Below are 21,197 nucleotides of genomic sequence, written 5' to 3'. Positions count from 1 at the left end.
TAAGCCAAGCTAAATGGCTTCAGTTCAATAAGTGTATAAGGACCGATCACAGACTGGGGAAGTATTAGTGTGTACACCACCGTGCAAAGCAGTTCTAATCAAGATCCTGCACTGATGCCGTACATACACAATCCACGTCCTCTTTCTTAAATAAATGACACCTCTGCCTCTAAGCATCTACTTCTATGTTCTAAATATAGCACCAGCTTCACAATCAGGTAGAAACACATCTCACTCACGTACACCAGAGGGGAGACGCCAAGTTATAAAAGCACTACTTGGAACTCAGCTGCTGAGAGTTCAGGCTGCTGATTTGAGATTTGAGAGTTTATTTTTGAGTAGACACCAGGCATCAGACTGGACAGCACAATATTCCCATAAACTTGTCCATGATGAGAACTGGACTGCACCAGAGTCTGCCCCAAGGGCTTTGGGGGAAGGGAAAGGGGAAGGCGCATTCTGCAAATTCCAGGAGAGACCATGAAAGCTTTCAGGCCGTGAGCAGTTCGCACTCGGTGCCCTGGTCTGGCCGGCTTCTGGTTCTTCTTGAGTCTGTCAACTGACCACAAGACTAATAGCAACCAGCCAACATGCGTATTGACGTTAGCAAAAGAGCTGGTGCATTACAGAATAAAGCGAATAATGGCGGGGCTAAATTGGATCTGAGCAAGCTCTCGGAAATACGAAGATGATGTATAGTGGAGATCATGTGATCTACAGAACATGAATCATACTATGTCTGATCTTTAGAAGGATAATAGGTCTGTACTCCAAGTGTCTACGCAGAATGTTTCTAATACTGTGTGTATGGGCCATTCCGCTGAATCGGTGCCATTTCTGTCACCAGGACATTATATCTCTATATATACAGTGTATCACAAAAGTGAGTACACCCCTCACATTTCTGCAAATATTTCATTATATCTTTTCATGGGACAACACTATAGAAAAAAAACTTGGATATAACTTAGAGTAGTCAGTGTACAACTTGTATAGCAGTGTAGATTTACTGTCTTCTGAAAATAACTCAACACACAGCCATTAATGTCTAAATAGCTGGCAACATAAGTGAGTACACCCCACAGTGAACATGTCCAAATTGTGCCCAAATGTGTCAATATTTTGTGTGACCACCATTATTATCCAGCACTGCCTTAACCCTCCTGGGCATGGAATTCACCAGAGCTGCACAGGTTGCTACTGGAATCCTCTTCCACTCCTCCATGATGACATCACGGAGCTGGTGGATGTTAGACACCTTGAACTCCTCCACCTTCCACTTGAGGATGCGCCACAGGTGCTCAATTGGGTTTAGTCCATCACCTTTACCTTCAGCTTCCTCAGCAAGGCAGTTTTCGAAGGGAGAGGATCATGCTCTGTTTCAGAATGTCACAGTACATGTTGGAATTCATGTTTCCCTCAATGAACTGCAGCTCCCCAGTGCCAGCAACACTCATGCAGCCCAAGACCATGATGCTACCACCACCATGCTTGACTGTAGGCAAGATACAGTTGTCTTGGTACTTCTCACCAGGGCGCCGCCACACATGCTGGACACCATCTGAGCCAAACAAGTTTATCTTGGTCTCGTCAGACCACAGGGCATTCCAGTAATCCATGTTCTTGGACTGCTTGTCTTCAGCAAACTGTTTGCTGGCTTTCTTGTGCGTCAGCTTCCTTCTGGGATGACGACCATGCAGACCGAGTTGATGCAGTGTGCGGCGTATGGTCTGAGCACTGACAGGCTGACCTCCCACGTCTTCAACCTCTGCAGCAATGCTGGCAGCACTCATGTGTCTATTTTTTAAAGCCAACCTCTGGATATGACGCCGAACACGTGGACTCAACTTCTTTGGTCGACCCTGGCGAAGCCTGTTCCGAGTGGAACCTGTCCTGGAAAACCGCTGTATGACCATGGCCACCATGCTGTAGCTCAGTTTCAGGGTGTTAGCAATCTTCTTATAGCCCAGGCCATCTTTGTGGAGAGCAACAATTCTATTTCTCACATCCTCAGAGAGTTCTTTGCCATGAGGTGCCATGTTGTATATCCAGTGGCCAGTATGAGAGAATTGTACCCAAAACACCAAATTTAACAGCCCTGCTCCCCATTTACACCTGGGACCTTGACACATGACACCAGGGAGGGACAACGACACATTTGGGCACAATTTGGACATGTTCACTGTGGGGTGTACTCACTTATGTTGCCAGCTATTTAGACATTAATGGCTGTGTGTTGAGTTATTTTCAGAAGACAGTAAATCTACACTGCTATACAAGTTGTACACTGACTACTCTAAGTTATATCCAAGTTTTATTTCTATAGTGTTGTCCCATGAAAAGATATAATGAAATATTTACAGAAATGTGAGGGGTGTACTCACTTTTGTGATACACTGTATATAAAAATCAACTTCAAAATGCATTTTTTGATTGAGCAAAGTGTCCTGCACATTGATCTAATTGCAAATTTAGGATATATAATTTAAAACATTCATAAAACCCCCTATAACACTGAACAAATAGTAGTTTTTCATGTCCCCACTCTCTAACACTTAATGAGATATAATGAGTAAAATCTTTCAGAAACCCTTTTTCCTTGCATTGTTTGATGACCCATATCCCATCTATGTTTTTAATATTTATTTTCCATAAGAAATTTATAATAATGTGGTTAAAATACATGTTTTGGTCATGTCCCCAAGTTTTCACATTTTCTACAGAATTTTACACAACAGTGGTACCTTGTAACTCAACTTCCCCTATACTCAAAGGATGTGTTCGAAAACCTAGTGAGCTGCCTCGCTATCTTACTGCCTACATAAGCAGCTGCCTCAGTAGAGAGGATTCTAATAAGTCAATGACTTATAGACCGTTTCAAATGAATATTCATGAGTCCCGGAAGTGACGTAGATGTTCCTAAGACGCTTCCGCTTGGTGGTAAACAGCGCTCAGAACAACAGCGATTGACCACAACTTCTTCAATTCTTTTGCGTTAGTTCAGGTGTGATTTATTGACAGTATGTCTAAATTAAAGTTAGGACCATGTTGTTCGGTTGGCGGATGTTCCCTCAGGCCAGGTACAAGCTTGCTTTCAGAAATTAAGGTGAACAGATTTCCAAAAGAACGCACAGTGAAACGCTTGGATTGCTGCTGTAAAGAGAGACGGCTGGATACCCACCATCAACTCATAATAAATGTAATATATATTATTTCATAATAAAATATTGTAAACAAATGTACTCACTTAAACGCTGTTCTCATGGTGTCTTGTCCCTGACGTAGCTTACGTGTATTGAAAATACGCAGGCGCTTAATATTTGTATTAATAGTACAGAATAAACATAAACCCAACATTAGCCTTAAAAAGTTTACATTTTCCTCAGAATACGGTGTAAAAGCCATAACTTTATAGGACTATATTTTGGGAAAATGTCACTATATGGAATTATATTAACAGCTTAATTAGCTGTAATAATTAGCTTAGCTTAATTATTAAATGACACACAGACCTGTAAAGAAACATGGTTCTACTTTTGTAATACAAAAAGTAAACATACTATTTATGAATTCATTGTGCTTACTGTAAAATATTTCATGTATTTCCAGTTAGGCTATAAAAAATTGTTTTAGCATTAGCTAATATGTTCTAATTCAGATGAGAAGTAATTCACTGTGGTTTGTCATATTTTTATCATATTATAATGGCTCTTAGCTCAACAGACACAAAAGGGGAGATGACACAATAATTATTTTAATAATTAATTGCATGCGTCCAAACTTCGGTATGCTTTCACTGCCTCTCTGGTGTAAACACACTCCGTTTCAACAAGGTAGTGATACACGGCTGGGTATGTTACCTCAGACAAACGTTTTAGGTCAGCGGAAAAACACTGAGTTCTTAAATTCTCCTCAAAAGGGGGCTGGTAAAGATACTTGATGATCTATCATTAATTTCTGCTAATATCGCGTCTGTTTTGCGTTCGGGAGACTCGCAAAGTACGAGCTCGTCATGTTGACAGCAGGATGGATGTTTAAAAATGGCGCTACCAGAAAGGCGGAAGGAACAGACATGCGCAGTAGAGTTGTTATTGTTTACCTCATTGAAACGGTCTATAAGTCAGGTTATTCAAACACGCTACTTAGACAGCGATTCCATCGGGTTTCGCATTTAGCATCTTGTCATTCAAACCAATGGGATGAGGTGGCACAGCGCGCTAGCATGTCACCTAACATCTTCCTTCGTGTACCGAAAACGGTTACATGCACTGACAAGCCCGAACTTGCAAATAAAAACACTTGTGCAAGTTTATACAAGTTAAAAATTAATAATAATTTATTTACGTTTGAAAATAACTCGTTTCTCCGAACTGTTCGTTTCTCCGCCCCGTCAGCCATGTTTTTATTTTTTTTCTGTGAGAGAAGAGCTGCCGCACTGAATGCTGGGATTGCCTTGATCGCTAAGGACGCTTCCGATGCTCACTCGTTCTTGAGTCAAAATAACATTGAAATTTTAAGATGCCTAACTAGACAGCTTATTAAGGCATCTAATATTTCGAACAGCCTCCTTCTCGGGAGCGGGCGTAAGATGACGTACAATGCTGTCTATGTAGAGAGCTCACTAGCTTTTCGAACACACCCAAAATATTTGAAACTCGATGCCCTTCACTGAGAAATTAGTAAATTCGTTGTGTGTGCGAGTGTCGGTTTGTTCAGTGCTTGGCTTGAGCGGTGTAGTAAAACATCATCAAAGTGCGAATATGAGACAAATCTGCATTTGGGTGGAATAACCATGAAATACAGTCTGAGATGCTTGATCATGGAATACCGTATTCCGCTCAGTAAAGGCGCATTTACATGAGAAGAGGCACAATAGCTTTTGCGCTGGCTGTGCCGGTATTTCCTATGGAGTGTTGAGGTGCACAAAGCTTAACGTGACTTATTGTACTAAAACAACAAGCGAGGAATTTCATTAGTGGAGAGAACTTGTAAGCAGTAATAATTAAGAGAAATTTAGTGTTTCTGTGTCATTTCTTTAATACATTAAGTCACATTAAGCTTTTTTTATATATATATATTTTTTTTTTTCCCAATTTTTATCCCCCAGTCTAGTTGTGTCCAACTACCCTGAATGCATCCTCTATACTGATTCAACCCTTCACCACTGACTGAGAACGCCTCTCAACTGACATACTGGTACGCACAGTCAGTACAGATCAGGGGTCATCAAACTACGGCCCGCTGCTTTAATTTGACCGGCCCCTTTAACCACAGCAGCAATACATGTTGTCTGGCCATCTTCGAACTCACAGTATTATAACGGGGAAAAAATAACAGAAGGAAACAAAAATGGCCACAGCGATCCAACGGGTGGCGCTCCGAGCATGAGGGGAGTGATTGGCGCATCAATAGAGAGATGAGTGACCGCAGCCACTGAACTGTGTTGTGGGATTTCGTTATGAAAATCCTCGTGTCCTGTGTTAATTTCATTAAAGCTAATGCTCTTAACTACAGGCAGTTTCAGGAATTCTTGTCTGAGCTGAAGATGTGCTTTACTGAGATCCGCTGGCTGAGTCGGGGCGAGTTTTGAAATGTTTTAACGTCCTGCTCCCGGAGATCAACGCATTTATGCATCCAAAATCAAAACTCAAGCACATTGTTTAATTTTTATGCTTCTCTTTCCATTGCTCCCCGATCTCAATAAAACATGCACTCAAAGTAACTACCGTTTTCGGGAGCATCTGTGTGCAGACTTTTTCGAAGTTGAAACACCTTAAATCTCCAACCAGATCCAGACTCACTGATCAACATTTATTAGCTATTATGACTGGCAGTAACAAATATGGAACCTGACGCTTACTGTCGTCAGGCAAAAGCAGGCTCACAGTTCACACTGATTTTTTTAAGGAAACACTGTACGAGGTAGGATAATGGAAATTATTAAAATAAATAACATTTCTGCATTATTATTATGAACTACAATTATACAAAGCACAGACAATACATCCAGTATACATAGTAAATAGCTTTTTTTGGGTGTGTTAACTATTTCACCTGCGGTCCGGCCCCCCGAAACACTGAAGAGCAGTAATCTGGCCCTTTGGTTAAAAAGTTTGAGGACCCCTGGTACAGATAGTGCATTTTTCACCTGCAGGAGTCGAGTTCATACACTTGACGGGCACTGTGTATGGAGGGCCACACCCCCATCAGCATTATTCCTCAGCCCTGTGCAGGCGCCATCAGTCATGAGGACCTATGATCCGACTTTCTTACCCTCTAACCCTGAACAACAGCCAATCGTTGTTCATGCAGCCGCTCAGCCTAGTCGGAGAGGCAGAGCTGAGATTCGATACGATGTATTCGAAACCCCAACTCTGGTGAGCTAGCGTACTTTACCGCTGCGCCACCTAAGCGGCCCTACATCAACCTTTTTTTAACAATAAGCGTTTTACACTCTCTTGAAAAAAGCAGATTCTCACAATTTCTCAGAACCCCAAGCTATGACACAAGTTTAAAAGTGAAACAGGAGGAAAATGCATCTAAACACAGATACATATGGACGCTTTCAGAGTGGAATTTACGGTTATTCCACACAAATGCAGATTCGTTATTTGCACTTTGATGACATTTTACCACACCGCTTAAGCCAAGCGCTAAGCAAAGCGGCAGTCACACACACATCAAGGTTAAGAGTGCAAATTTCTCGACGAAGGGCTTCGAGTTTTAAAGATTGAGTTTAGGGGACGTCGAGTTATAAGGTACCACTGTACAGTCATCTTCCACTTAAAAACCTTGTAAAAATGAAACTAAGTTGCCTGAGATAAACCAATACACACTCTAAGTAGTTAAGTATGTGTGCTACTAGATTCAGTGTTGAACAAAGATAAAAAATAAAGTTTAATTTCATCGAGTTACTACACACAAATGGCACCCGTTCGTATAGTGAGCACAGTCGGCTTTCGGAGCCCTGAAGGCCTGACGCTGCCACATGAATAAGAAGTATTCATTAAACAGACGGCCGGCAGCTGCAGTGAGCCTCGGCCGTGCGCTGCAGGCCAGGACGGGAGCCGTTACAGGGCCCTAAAAAGACGGCCAGAGAGTGTAGCGCCATGGCAACACAGCATGGACCCCATAATCATGCCATACACCCCTCCCCTTCATTCACCCGCTGTTCATCTTTATGAAAGGAAGTTCGAGTTCGGGGGGGTTGCGTGAAAGGAAGTCTGGATTTGGGGACGTGCCCAAATCTGTCGCTGAAATGAATGGGCACCATCAAGTAGATGTGGACAGTCACAGGCTCGCTGATGCATTGTGTCAAACTGCCTAAATATACCATGCAGAGTTGTGTACTAGCACTAAACCTGAGGTGCGCAGAACAGTACTGTAAGACACTTTCCATATTGTGCACCAACTGACACATGGGAATAAAAGACAGCCTGGAAGTATATTGTCCGGTGTATTTATCCAAGCCATTATGAAGGAAGCGAGAGAGAGAGAGAGAGAGAGGAGAGGAGAGGGTGGAGCAAGTGCTCGAAACCCCAAAAGGCTTTTCACACGCATTTTCAAACAAGGCTTGCAGCATTTTCAGGTCCCTCCCCACAAGGCCCGAGCATTTCATGGACAATCTGGATTCTTGCATCACTCTCTCCCTCCCCAGAGTCCACTCTTCCACTTCCTGTCAAACTGCACAGATCCCATTTGCTCTCGGTAAATTTTGACATACGCTTTCCGAACTCCACCCTGTTTGTGCATTCTTGTTACTCATAGTGTGTTGGGGTACTTAGAAACTGGACACTGTTACATAATCCTTAAGGCGTGTTTCTGACGGCTTGTTTCTGACATTTACTTTCTCTTTTATTTCATTACAGACAGTTCGAACCCAAGATTTCATGTTTTGTTTGGTCAACTTCATTTCATTTGTTAATATATCTGCATTCCTGCATTTCATTCCAAAAAAAAGTTGGGACGAGGGCAATTAAGGGCTGGTAATGAGGTGACAAAACAGGTGATGTCAACAGGTGATTGTAATCATGGTTTGGTACAAAAGCAGCATCCAGGAAAGGCTGAGTCTTTGATGAGCAAAGATGATCAGAGGATCTCCAGTATGTCCACAAATGTGTGAGAAAATGATTGAAATGTTTAAAAACAATGAACCTCAAAGAAAGATTGGAAGGGATTTGCATATTTCTCCCTCTACAGTGCATAATATCATTAAACCATTCAAGGAATCGGGAGGAATTTCAGTGCATAAAGGCCAAGGGTGCAAGCTTAAGCTGAACGCCTGTGATCTTCCATCCCTCAGACGGCACTGCATCAAGAACCGCCACTCAACAATAGCTGATAAAACCACATGGGTGAGGGATTACTTTGGCAAACCTTTGTCAAGCACTACAATACAGAGTTACATGCACAAATGCCACTTAAAACTTTACTGTGCAAAAAATAAGCCTTATGCTAATCATGTCCAGAAGCGGCGTCGACTTCTCTGGGCTCAGAGGCATCTAGGATGGACCATCACACTGTGGAAATGTGTATTGTGGTCAGATGAATCAGCATTCCAATTCATTTTTGGAAAAAATGGACACCGTGTGCTCTGGACCAAAGACGAAAAGGACCATCCAGACTGTTATCAGCAAGTCCAAAAGCCAGGGTCTGTCATGGTATGGGGCTGTGTCGGTGCCCTTGGCAAAGGTCATTTACACTTCTGTGATGGCAGCATTAATGCAGAAAAGTACATTGAGATCTTAGAGCAACATATGCTGCCTTCAAGACGTCATATTTTCCAGGGACGTCGATGCATTTTTCAACAAGACAATGCAAAACCACATACTGCACACATTACAAAGGCATGGCTGTGGATGAAGAAGGTACGGGTACTGGACTGGCCTGCCTGCAGTCCTAATCTGTCCTTAATAGAGAATGTGTGGAGAATTTTGAAACGAAAAAAGCGACAACGACGACCCCGTACTGTTGCACATCTTAAGACATTGTAAGAATGACCAAATGTACGCAGACACCATGGCTATATCATTCCAAAACAATGGGCAATCATGCAAACTCCACACCAAATGGACCCGGACCGCTCCACCTGGGAATCGAACCCAGGACCTTCTTGCCAACATGCCTCCCAAAATCGAGACAAAAGAATATTTGTGAGGTCAGACTTTGATGTTGGATGAGAAGGCCTACCTGAACCAACATTTCACTAAGGTTGGGTGTTAAGGTCAGGGCTCTGTGGAGGCCACTGTGGTTCCTGCATGCCAAACCTGTCAAACCACGTCTTTAAAAACCTGGCTTTGTGCACAGGAGCACAGTCTTGCTGAAACAGGAACACGCCTTTGCCAAAACATTCTCACTAAATTGAAAGCATACTGGTTTTAAGCACCTGTCAGCAACTGGTACATCTAAAACATCTGACTTTAATAACTACGGTGCCCTCTCATACTTTTGGCTGTTTAGCATCTTGGACCGTAGTGATAAATACAGGCCTATGAGGTGCCTGTTTAAACACAGACACATGCTTTACTTAGCCGAAACAACACGTCTGTCAAGATCTCAACTCGACACACATTCTTAGACAGTCAGAACAGATATAGCAACACTTCTGCAACTGGTCTGACAGCCAAACACTCTTCAGATACGTGACACAACCTATTTTTTTAAACATGCAGCACCCGAACTGCAGCACAAAGGAAACAAGGTGCCTGAGGAAAGAACCAACCACTTTTACCACCTATAAAGGAACTTGACAGCAATGCTGAAACTGGCAGCTCAGCAAGCGGCTTCTCAAGACCATGTGATAGGTCTGCTTTTCCTACAGAGGATGTGATTTCCCTACGCCACAGCTGCTATTCCGGGTCTGTACGTCAACAAGAAGTGCAACAGAGATTGCTTTTTTTGGTTCCTCGTAGCACCTTGGCTAACGATTCACGTCACCAAGAGTCTGCTGTGCAGATGATGTGATGTGGCCTGTCTGTAGACGAGGCAGCAGACTAGAAACAGGAAGGCAGGGCCATGTAACATCCTGCCTCATAGTTGGGCCATATACGACGCCGCAAGCTGTCTTTTATACAGAGGAAAAGCTATGAAACACCCAGTGCTGTACATTCAAGAAACATAAAAAAAGACCTTCAGACTGTTTGTTTGTTTATTACATTTACATTTTCAGCATTTAGCAGACGCTTTTATCCAAAGCGACTTACAGTACTGTGACAGTATACAGTCTGAGCAATTGAGGGTTAAGAGCCTTGCTCAAGGGCCCAACAGTGGCAACCTGGCAGTGGTGGGGCTTGAACTGGAAACCTTTCGATTACTAGTCCAGTATCTTAACCGCTAGGCTACAACTGCCCTATTATTAGGATTTTAACGTCATGTTTTACACTTTGGTTCCATTCATGACAGGAACGGTAGTAATTCATTACACAAGATTCATCAGTTCACAAGTTTATATCAAACACAGTCATGGACAATTTAGTATCTCCAATTCAACTCACTTGCATGTCTTTGGACTGTCGGAAGAAACCGGAGCACCCGGAGGAAACCCACGCGGACACGGGGAGAACATGCAAACTCCGCACAGAAAGGACCCGGACCGCCCCACCTGGGGATCGAACCCAGGACCTTCTTGCTGTGAGGCGACAGTGCTACCCATTTAGCCACCGTGAACCCCTCCCCCCCTTCAGACTTGTGGCTCAGGTCATGTCTTTTGGTTAAATGGTTCATGAATAAGATATAGACGCAAACCTTTCTAGAAACGCAGGGCACGTTAGGTTCCAGTTACATGCGTTCTCTGGATGACTGGTTTGTGAATAATTTAAGGCTTAATGGGATGTTATTTTGCTGGAATCTAGGCCGCAGACAGGCGTTATGGTTACAAACAATAACTCTCAACAATAGCAGGGAGAGACAAACAGGAATTAACTCCTCGACTGCAGTTAACAAAAAATCATTTATTATAAACGTTCACTCTTATTTGCATTCATATTTGTATTAGTATTATCGTTAACAAGCTGCCGGTCAGGTGGCAGAGATCCAGAGTTAGAATCTCAGCAGTGCTATTGACCGGTCAGTTAACCTCAATGCCAATCTTAAGCCCAGATAAAAAAAAAAACTGCAAGAATTTAAAGAAGGCATTTCCTGTTTCAGCATGACCTAGTACTATAAATGCATGGTCTGTCTTTAACACAAAAGTCTTGTGTGTATGAAATCCAGTGGTCTGTCCACAAATTCCCATAGAAAATCCCAGAATAGTTGAAACTGTTAAAGTTGCAGCTTTACACCGATCAGGCATAACATTATGACCACCTTTCTAATATTGTGTTGGTCCTCCTTTTGCTGCCCCATATGCAACAAACTGCGCTGCACTGTGTATTCTGACACCTTTCAGAATTAATTAACTTCATCAGCAATTTGAGCTGCAGTAGCTCGTCTGTTGGATGCAAAATATCCAGCCTTCGCTCACCATGTGCATCAATGAGCCTTGGCCGCCCATGACCCTGTCGCTGGTTTACCACTGTTCCTTCCTTGGACCACTTTTGATAGATACTGACCACTGCAGACTGGGAACACCCCACAGGAGCTGCAGTTTTGGAGATGCTCTGACCCAGTCGTCTAGCCATCACAATTTGGCCCTTGTCAAATTCGCCCATTTTACCTGCTTCTAACACATCAACTTTGAGGATAAAATGTTCACTTGCTGCCTAATATATCCCACCTACTAAAAGGTGCCGTGATGATTTCGGAATAAGATGGCTGTGGTCAGTGTATATCATTCTACCTTAAAAACAGGTAGCAATAAGGCATTGTTGGCAGTCATGTTAACAGTAGGTGTAGAGTCTACAGTACCATGTCCTCCACACTGAATGGTTTCCAACTGGAACAATGTTTCATACAGGGTGTTTGGGTAGTGTAGCTAATTGAGCTCTTGAGTTCAAACCCCAGCTGTACTATCGGCCTGCTCAAGCATCCAACAGGTGCAACTGGCTGTGCCTGAGTGAGGGAGGGAGGTTGACAGAGTTTCTCAATGGAAAGAAATACCATGAGTCAACCAGTGAATATGTGATTTTTTTTTTATAAATATGAATCAATTATTATCAATCAATAATTACTACAAAATTATTGTACTCATTTTATAATGATTCACCTCAAATTGTAGTGCGGATTATAAAGCAAAATAGAGTCATGTTCTGTAGTGGTCTCAGACTTCTGAAATCTAATGTATGACTAAATTTAATGATTTAATGTTTTCTGTTTATGTAATATGATACAGTGAAATGTAATTACTAGCAATGTCATAACCAGTACAGAAGTTAATTGTTTGACTAATTTTTCCAGTTAAAAATGTTATTTCAATTTATTTCCAACAGCTGACGCTTGAGTCCAATAAAAAAAATTACAGCCGCATTCTGAGTTTACATAATTTAAATCATAAACAGCGAAACATTACCGCATTAAAATCACAAACAGTGAAACTAGTTTGGTGTCAGTATGAATGTGGACTTCAAGTTGAACTCTGCACATGCTGATCTGTGTGATCTGGTGGGGATATTTTGCATCATGCTACAGTATAAATGTAAAACTCTGCTTGTCATCTTATAATATAATAATATATAAGGAAAAGCTTTAATATGCAGCCACTGTTGGGTCCTTAAACAAGACCTTTAACCCTGTCTGCTCCAGGGGTGCCGTACAACGGCTGACCTGCGCTCTGACCCCAGCTTTCAAACGAGCTGGGATATGCAGAAAAAGGATTTCATTGTACTGTACATCTGTATATGTATATATGACAAATAAAGACATTCTTCTTCTTCTAAACCACACCAAAACCTTCAAGATGAACTAATAGCAACCAAGGCCTTCTTGTACGAATCAGTATCAGTATCTTGAGGAAAGTCTAGAGCAAACACTGTTACAGCTACAAAGAGGAGGCCAACTTCATATCCGTGCCCATGGGTGTTAGATTAGAACGCCCATTAAGCTTATAGTCATTTACCTTTGGGTCTTAATAAGGTGTTAAGTCTACTATAGAGATTTTTTTAACGGGTTCTTGATACTGGTAAAAGTGACCTAAGCATTGAATCACCCAGTGGATATTGGCTTTTACTTCCAAATTTACAGGTCGGAATGGAAGAAATTAGGACACTTCACAAAATGTTTAAGACTACTAATGAAACAGACATCTGGCCCTGTGGGTGGAGTCATTGTGGCTTAAAAGGTAGGCTTTTACTAACAGAAGTACTGCTTTAGGCATCTTCTTCTTCCTCATTATGACTAACATGGTTAGTTAGTGCTTGTAATGAACTGTTCTCTACTGGCTACTGTATTAAATCTACATTCTGAAAGCTGAACTGGGTTTGCTCATGGTGTTTATGTTGAGCTTATAGTTCTACATTACTGCCATGTTCACTAGATTATAGGGATGTAACGATACACTCTCCCCACGATGCGATGCGATTCACGATACTGGGTTCACGATACAATTTTTTCCCGATTTTTTAAATAAAATGAAATTGAAGACAAATGATGACAGTTTCCTTTTATTATTTCTCTTTAAAAAATAATAAAATAAAATACTGTATTTGTAATTATCTTTTATTTATCTAAATAATGAATGCCCTTTTATTTCTGAGGTAGGTACAAACTATGCAAAACAATGCTGCACATTTCCCTTTTTGTGTAAAAAAAAACTGAAATGAAATAAATCCCACATTAAATAAATAAATGAATAATACAAATAAAGAAAGTATCCTCATATAAGTAATTTTGGCTGGAAAATTCCGAACCTGGCAAACCCTGTAGTGACGTCAACCAGGCGAGGTGAATAGCGCCAGTGCCCTCTGCTGTTTAAAGTGAATGTAAACCGATTTAAATCGTTACACATGTGAATCGATTTTTAACTGTCTTGTGGTGCATCGTTACATCCCTACTGCATTATGTTGTTTATTCATAAATAATACATGAGTGATATTATGATCAGTGATGTATTTAATATTTTGATGGGATGGTATAAGCTTGTTGGTTATCAGTTGTTAAAAATTGGTTTAATTTTATCCCTAGTAATTACGCCATGTGATTTGTTACACATTTGCAGTCAGACTGAAAGCGTAGGTTATATTTAAAGGTTACAGACTTTTTCCTTGTCGTATGGTTTCCTGTTACTAGTAACAGTGGTTCATAAACCAAATAAGGCAGCGTAGAAAAGCTTTTCTTTTCATGTGTCTGAAAGATATAGAATAATTCAGACAGATAACCTGAAGCTGTGATTCTACTCTAGGTTTGATTATTGAAAGTGCAATTGCTTAGCAGTGAAATAATAATCATATAATGTTGTATAATAGAAGCCTTACATTGTTTTACACATAAATGTTAATGTAAAGTGTAATGAAAGCGATTTGGTATTTCACTTTGCTTGTAATTACGGAGAACATACAACCAAGATGGTATTTAAATAAGGCTTTTCTTTTACATTTGACTACAGGAAACTGGCTTGAAAAGTACGCAAGACTTTACGGAAGCATTTGAGATCATTCATCCACGTGGTGGCTTTCAAACCAAAAAAGTGTGCAACATACAGAGAAACACGTGTACCAACACACCCTGATGCCCAGCACACCCTTCTCTCAATCTCTCAATCAACAAAAATCCACATCCTTCAGCTTCATTTCATTTAAGTAGGTACTAAAAAGAAACCTATGCATATTTACATTATAGCATTTATCCGAAGCGACTTACAACACAAGCAATAGGGGATTATGAGCCTTGCTCAAGGGATCAATAATGGCAGCCTGACAGTTAGGGCATAAACCAGCGACCTACAGACTACTAGTCCAGTATCTTCACCACTGAGCTACCACAATGATGCAATGATGACGATAGCAAGGATGAGCAATAGAAGCTTATGCTAGTTTAAATGTAGCTTTCTTTTCTTGTGGTTTCCGTTTACAATTAGCATAGGTCTATGCAGCCAGTCAGTCGGTCAGTTTACTTTCAGTTTGAACGGAACTTGTTGAGCAAACCAGAGCCTAAGATGCAGTGTTTAATGCAACTGGTTCTGTTGTTGTGTTGTCACACTAAAAAGTGTCAAGAGTCAAGAGTGTGTAAAACTAATTCCATAGGTATGCAGAAATACTGAATAGGGGTGTACATCATATATATGTTCTCTTCATGCTGTGAAAGTGCGGCCCAAAGTGCCTTTCCGTCCAGACCCATTACAACCTCGACCAGAAAGAAGCATTTGGTGAAAAACAAACAAACTATTTTGATTCTATAATTGACGTTGTAATTTGTGATATTATATTTCTCTCTCTTTTGGCTGCTCTGGTATTTAGGGCTCGAATCATTCTGGTCCGCATACCCAATTTGGCAGTATTTTAATGCCAGATGTCCTTCCTGACGCAACCCTCCTGATTTTATTCAGGCTTGGGACCAGCACTGAAGGACTGCACCTCCCAATGGCTAGGCTGTTTGACCATTCCCACCTTAGTCATTCATGTCTGTGTAGATGTCTGACTGGCTGATAGCACCGCTGAGATTTAAACGCAGATCTAAGCAGTAATGTGTCAGCCAATTTTACTGATGGGGCAGTTGTAGCCTACTGGTTAGGGTGCTGGACTAGTAAGCAGAAGGTCGCTGGTTAAAACCCCACCACTGCCAGGTTGCCATTGTTGAGCCCTGGAGCAAGGCCCTTAACCCTTTATTGCTTAGACTGTAAGTCGCTTTGGATAAAAGTGTATGCTAAATGCCGAAAATGTAAATGTACTGATGCAACCACCTGAGCGCATATATTTATGTTATTGAAAACCAGAAAAACAATGATCACTTGGGAGCCAATCTAACATTTTTATGTCATGGTTATGACCTCAAACACTATAAATACAATATTTATGTAATATACAACAATATATGCAAATATATATATATATACAGTGTATCACAAAAGTGAGTACACCCCTCACATTTCTGCAGATATTGAAGTATATCTTTTCATGGGACAACACTGACAAAATGAAACTTTGACACAATGAAAAGTAGTCTGTGTGCAGCTTATATAACAGTGTAAATTTATTCTTCCCTCAAAATAACTCAATATACAGCCATTAATGTCTAAACCACCGGCAACAAAAGTGAGTACACCCCTTATTGAAAGTTCCTGAAGTGTCAATATTTTGTGTGGCCACCATTATTTCCCAGAACTGCCTTAACTCTCCTGGGCATGGAGTTTACCAGAGCTTCACAGGTTGCCACTGGAATGCTTTTCCACTCCTCCATGACGACATCACGGAGCTGGCGGATATTCGAGACTTTGCGCTCCTCCACCTTCCGCTTGAGGATGCCCCAAAGATGTTCTATTGGGTTTAGGTCTGGAGACATGCTTGGCCAGTCCATCACCTTTACCCTCAGCCTCTTCAATAAAGCAGTGGTCGTCTTAGAGGTGTGTTTGGGGTCATTATCATGCTGGAACACTGCCCTGCGACCCAGTTTCCGGAGGGAGGGGATCATGCTCTGCTTCAGTATTTCACAGTACATATTGGAGTTCATGTGTCCCTCAATGAAATGTAACTCCCCAACACCTGCTGCACTCATGCAGCCCCAGACCATGGCATTCCCACCACCATGCTTGACTGTAGGCATGACACACTTATCTTTGTACTCCTCACCTGATTGCCGCCACACATGCTTGAGACCGTCTGAACCAAACAAATTAATCTTGGTCTCATCAGACCATAGGACATGGTTCCAGTAATCCATGTCCTTTGTTGACATGTCTTCAGCAAACTGTTTGCAGGCTTTCTTGTGTAGAGACTTCAGAAGAGGCTTCCTTCTGGGGTGAAAGCCATGCAGACCAATTTGATGTAGTGTGCGGCGTATGGTCTGAGCACTGACAGGCTGACCCCCCACCTTTTCAATCTCTGCAGCAATGCTGACGGCACTCCTGCGCCTATCTTTCAAAGACAGCAGTTGGATGTGACGCTGAGCACGTGCACTCAGCTTCTTTGGACGACCAACGCGAGGTCTGTTCTGAGTGGACCCTGCTCTTTTAAAACGCTGGATGATCTTGGCCACTGTGCTGCAGCTCAGTTTCAGGGTGTTGGCAATCTTCTTGTAGCCTTGGCCATCTTCATGTAGCGCAACAATTCGTCTTTTAAGATCCTCAGAGAGTTCTTTGCCATGAGGTGCCATGTTGGAACTTTCAGTGACCAGTATGAGAGAGTGTGAGAGCTGTACTACTAAATTGAACACACCTGCTCCCTATGCACACCTGAGACCTAGTAACACTAACAAATCACATGACATTTTGGAGGGAAAATGACAAGCAGTGCTCAATTTGGACATTTAGGGGTGTAGTCTCTTCGGGGTGTACTCACTTTTGTTGCCGGTGGTTTAGACATTAATGGCTGTATATTGAGTTATTTTGAGGGAAGAATAAATTTACACTGTTATATAAGCTGCACACAGACTACTTTTCATTGTGTCAAAGTGTCATTTTGTCAGTGTTGTCCCATGAAAAGATATACTTAAATATCTGCAGAAATGTGAGGGGTGTACTCACTTTTGTGATACACTGTATATATATATATATATATATATATATATATATATATATATATATACATATATATATACAGCACTCACTGTATATATATATATATATATATACAGTACAGGCCAAAAGTTTGGACACACCTTCTCATTCCTGTGGTTTTTCTTAATTTTTTTTAAATTTTCTACATTGTAGATTAATACTAAAGACGTCCAAACTATGAAGGAACACATATGGAATTATGTAGTAAACAAAAAAGTGTTAAACAAACCAGAATATGTTTTATATTTTAGATTCTTCAAAGTAGCCATCTTTTGCTTTAATGACAGATTTGCACACTCTTTGAAATTTTCTCAACCAGCTTTATTAGGTTTCCACCTGGAATGGTTTTCAATGAATGTTTGTGCCTTGTCTAGAGTGAATTTTTGGAATTTGTTGCTTTTTTAATGTGTTTGAGACCATCAGTTGGGTTGTGCAGAGGTAGAGTTGGTAAAATATAAAACATATTCTGGTTTGTTTAACACTTTTTGGTTCACTACATAATTCTTCATAGTTTGGATGTCTTCAGTATTAATCTACAATGTAGAAAATAAAAATAATCAAGAAAAAACATTGAAGAGAAGGTGTTTCCAAACTTTTGGCTGGTGTGTCCAAACTTTTGGCCTGTACTGTATATATATATATATATATATGAAGTATGTCTTTGGGAATACTTATATATTCCCATATATTCCCTTATATATATATATATATATATACTTATATATTCCCATATATATATATATATGAAGTATGTCTTTGGGAATTTGTGCCCACTTAATTAAAAGATTATTTTTTTGACCATTTGTTGGTCAAGTAAGCCTCAACTGATGTTCAGGTTCATGCCAAAGCTGAGAGGCTGAGGTCAGGGCTCTGTGCAGGCCATTAGAGTGTACTTAAAACAAACTTCTCTTCACGTCTTTATAATAAAATAAAAAAAAGGTTGCTGGTGTTCTGCTCCACATTGGATTTTTAAAAACTGAAGAAAGCCAGACTACTTGTGCCTCTAACTCTAAACTCTGTATGGGTTCTTTCCAAGTGCTGTATGAATGAAATCTCTCTCTCTCTCTCTCCTGTCAATTATTCAAAGCAGTTTTGCCAAGCTGATTTAAGATAAGCACCAGTGTTTCAGTACAGTTCAAACCACAAAATAAACAAAAGAGTAAAATCCTAACCGCTAGAAACATGTCTATATACAGACAGTGTGTATACTATATGCCCAAAAGTAGGTTAAAACTCCTCCTAATTGTTGAGCTCATTCCTAAGAGGTGTACAAAATTGATAGTTACGTCATTCATCTGGTTAAGTCTAGTCATGTGCGTTTCCTTGGAATCACTGGACGCAATGCAGTAACACACCCTGAACAGGACGCCAATCCATCACTGGGCCTCGGCTATCCTTCCCCACCCCCCGACACAGCCAATTTGTGGCAACTCCATTGGCCAAAACCTTCTAGATTAGGTGGAAAGTTACTGACAACCAAGGCCTTCTTGTCCAACATCCAAAAGACCAAATGTGGTTACAGCTACAAAGAGGAGGCCAACTCTATTTAAATGCCCATGATTTTGGAATAGAATGCCCATCAAGCTTATGGTTATGTATTCACATACTTTCAACCATAAAGTGTATCATAATGGCTAGTTTTAGAGAAAAGTGCAATGTCTGAAGTTACACATCTGCCTTTGGGTCTTAATAAAGTGTTAAATCTACTAAGGAGCATTGTTAAAGCTTTATGGGTTCCTGATACTGGTAAGAGTGACCCAGTAATTGAGTCAGCCAGTGGATATTGGCTTTTACTTCCAATTTTACAGGCCGGAATGGAAGAAATCGGGACTTTAGCTGTAGAGAAGAGCCTCCGCTGAGCGTTTAAGTCTACTAATGAAACAGACATCTGGCCCTGTGGATGGAGTCACTGTGGCTTGAAATGTAGGATTTAAAAGAAATACTACTTTAGGTTTATTGAGCACAATGCAAGCAAAAATTGACTGACTTGCACATTAATAATAATTCTGGTTGCAATAACAAGCAACAGATTATTATTATTATTATTCTTTTAGACAGATTGTTCATCTCTATATAACATGATGGGATGCTGAAATGTCTAATCCAGTCAAGCATGTGTATAAACAAAACAAATCTGAGCACACTGTTGAATTGCTTTGCACTACATAACCTGATCAAGCCAGATAAAGGAGGAAGCAGTAAGCTGGATTCATGTGAATACATTAGGTAAGGATCACTGTTACTTTGGGTCAATGTTCAGATGGAATGACCAGTATGTATTTAAACAGTCGTTATGGTGAATAGCGGCATAAGTGAGAGTGATCCACCCATATTAACCACATAGCACATTTCCGCTGTCTCAAACCTCTAGTCCTTGTCATTTCAAATCTTTCCCTATCAAAAAACCCACAATTCAACCTTTAATGCGAGTCGTGTCTCCTCAAAATGTATTTAAAGCTAAAAGGCCTGGAATATCCGCGGGCGAAAGTTGTTAAGGCAAGCCGAACATGAATCAGCTGGCCGTGGCCGCGGCTCTGTCCCGGGCCGCTCTGCCCGTCCCCGCCTCCAGCCTTCTAGCTCACTCCGCCTCCCGCGGCTGTGCTGCTAACACAGCGGCTTAATCCTAAACCGCGCCCTACGGTACACGAAGTGAGCTACAAAGAACACCTAGACCATCATAACACATCCTACGTGGTGCACTTCTAAAATCCGTACAAGGAAATTTAGGACGCAGCCCAGGCTAGACGCTAACCCAGCATAGCATACAGGGAGGAAAGGGGAAAACAGCCTCCTGCCTCACCTCTCTTATCGAGATCGTAACCGACCACGACGAAATAATCCGCAAGCCTGGCCATCCTGGAGCTCGCGGCTACAGTCCGTTATCGCTGTGGACGTTCCGTGCGAGGCTGCTAGTCCGTTCACATTCTGAGAGCAGAAGAAACAGCAGCCTGACAGACAGCAGCATCCTTCCAGCACCAGCTCGCCGCCATACTGTCGCTGAGCCGTGCCCTGACAGGCGAACAGCCTGCGCATGCGTACTAAACCCCCTAGAGGCCGTTTGACAGGACTGCTCATTGAAGAACCATATAAACAATTAAAAATAATATACGATAATATTAAAAAGTTTAGGCTTTTTCGAATTAAAATAAGTCACAAACATCTTTTTGTGCACGTTTGCTGTTTATTTGCTGTATTTAGCATATTAGAGGAAAATGTAAAAAAAATACGTGGCATGTTTAAATATTACGTCACAATTTTACGTTCAATTGCTTAAAGGACATACACTGATCAGCCATAACATTAAAACCACCTCCTTGTTTCTACACTCAGTCCATTTTATCAGCTCCACTTACCATATAGAAGCACTTTTGTTTCTCTGCATGCTTTATCTGCCCTTTCATGCGGTTCTTCGATGCTCAGGACCCCCACAAGACTACCACAGAGCAGGTATTATTTAGGTGGTGGATCATTCTCAGTACTGCAGTGACACTGACATGGTGGTGGTGTTTTAGTGTATGTTGTGCTGGTATGAGTTAGACACACACTAACACACCACCACCATGTCATTGTCACTGCAGTGCTGAGAATGACCCACCACCCAAATAATACCTGCTCT

At 41.3% G+C, this 21,197-nt stretch overlaps 1 protein-coding gene across 4 annotated transcripts in view; it reads right to left on the bottom strand.

The window, feature by feature from the left end:
- sbf1 (SET binding factor 1) overlaps nt 1–20,635 on the bottom strand; it is a 126,799-nt gene extending 106,164 nt beyond the window's left edge. For all 4 annotated transcript variants that reach the window (XM_062994732.1, XM_062994745.1, XM_062994733.1 and 1 more), the window contains exon 1: nt 20,382–20,635. In XM_062994732.1, the coding sequence (XP_062850802.1) occupies nt 20,382–20,436 (55 nt within the window). In that variant the 5' untranslated portion in view covers nt 20,437–20,635. The remainder of the gene's footprint in view (nt 1–20,381) is intronic.
- Nucleotides 20,636–21,197: the final 562 nt, after the last annotated feature.

This window comes from Trichomycterus rosablanca, chromosome 1, assembly GCF_030014385.1.
Source record: "Trichomycterus rosablanca isolate fTriRos1 chromosome 1, fTriRos1.hap1, whole genome shotgun sequence".
NCBI classification, from domain to species: domain Eukaryota; kingdom Metazoa; phylum Chordata; class Actinopteri; order Siluriformes; family Trichomycteridae; genus Trichomycterus; species Trichomycterus rosablanca.
This window is presented reverse-complemented; position numbering and strand designations above follow the sequence as displayed.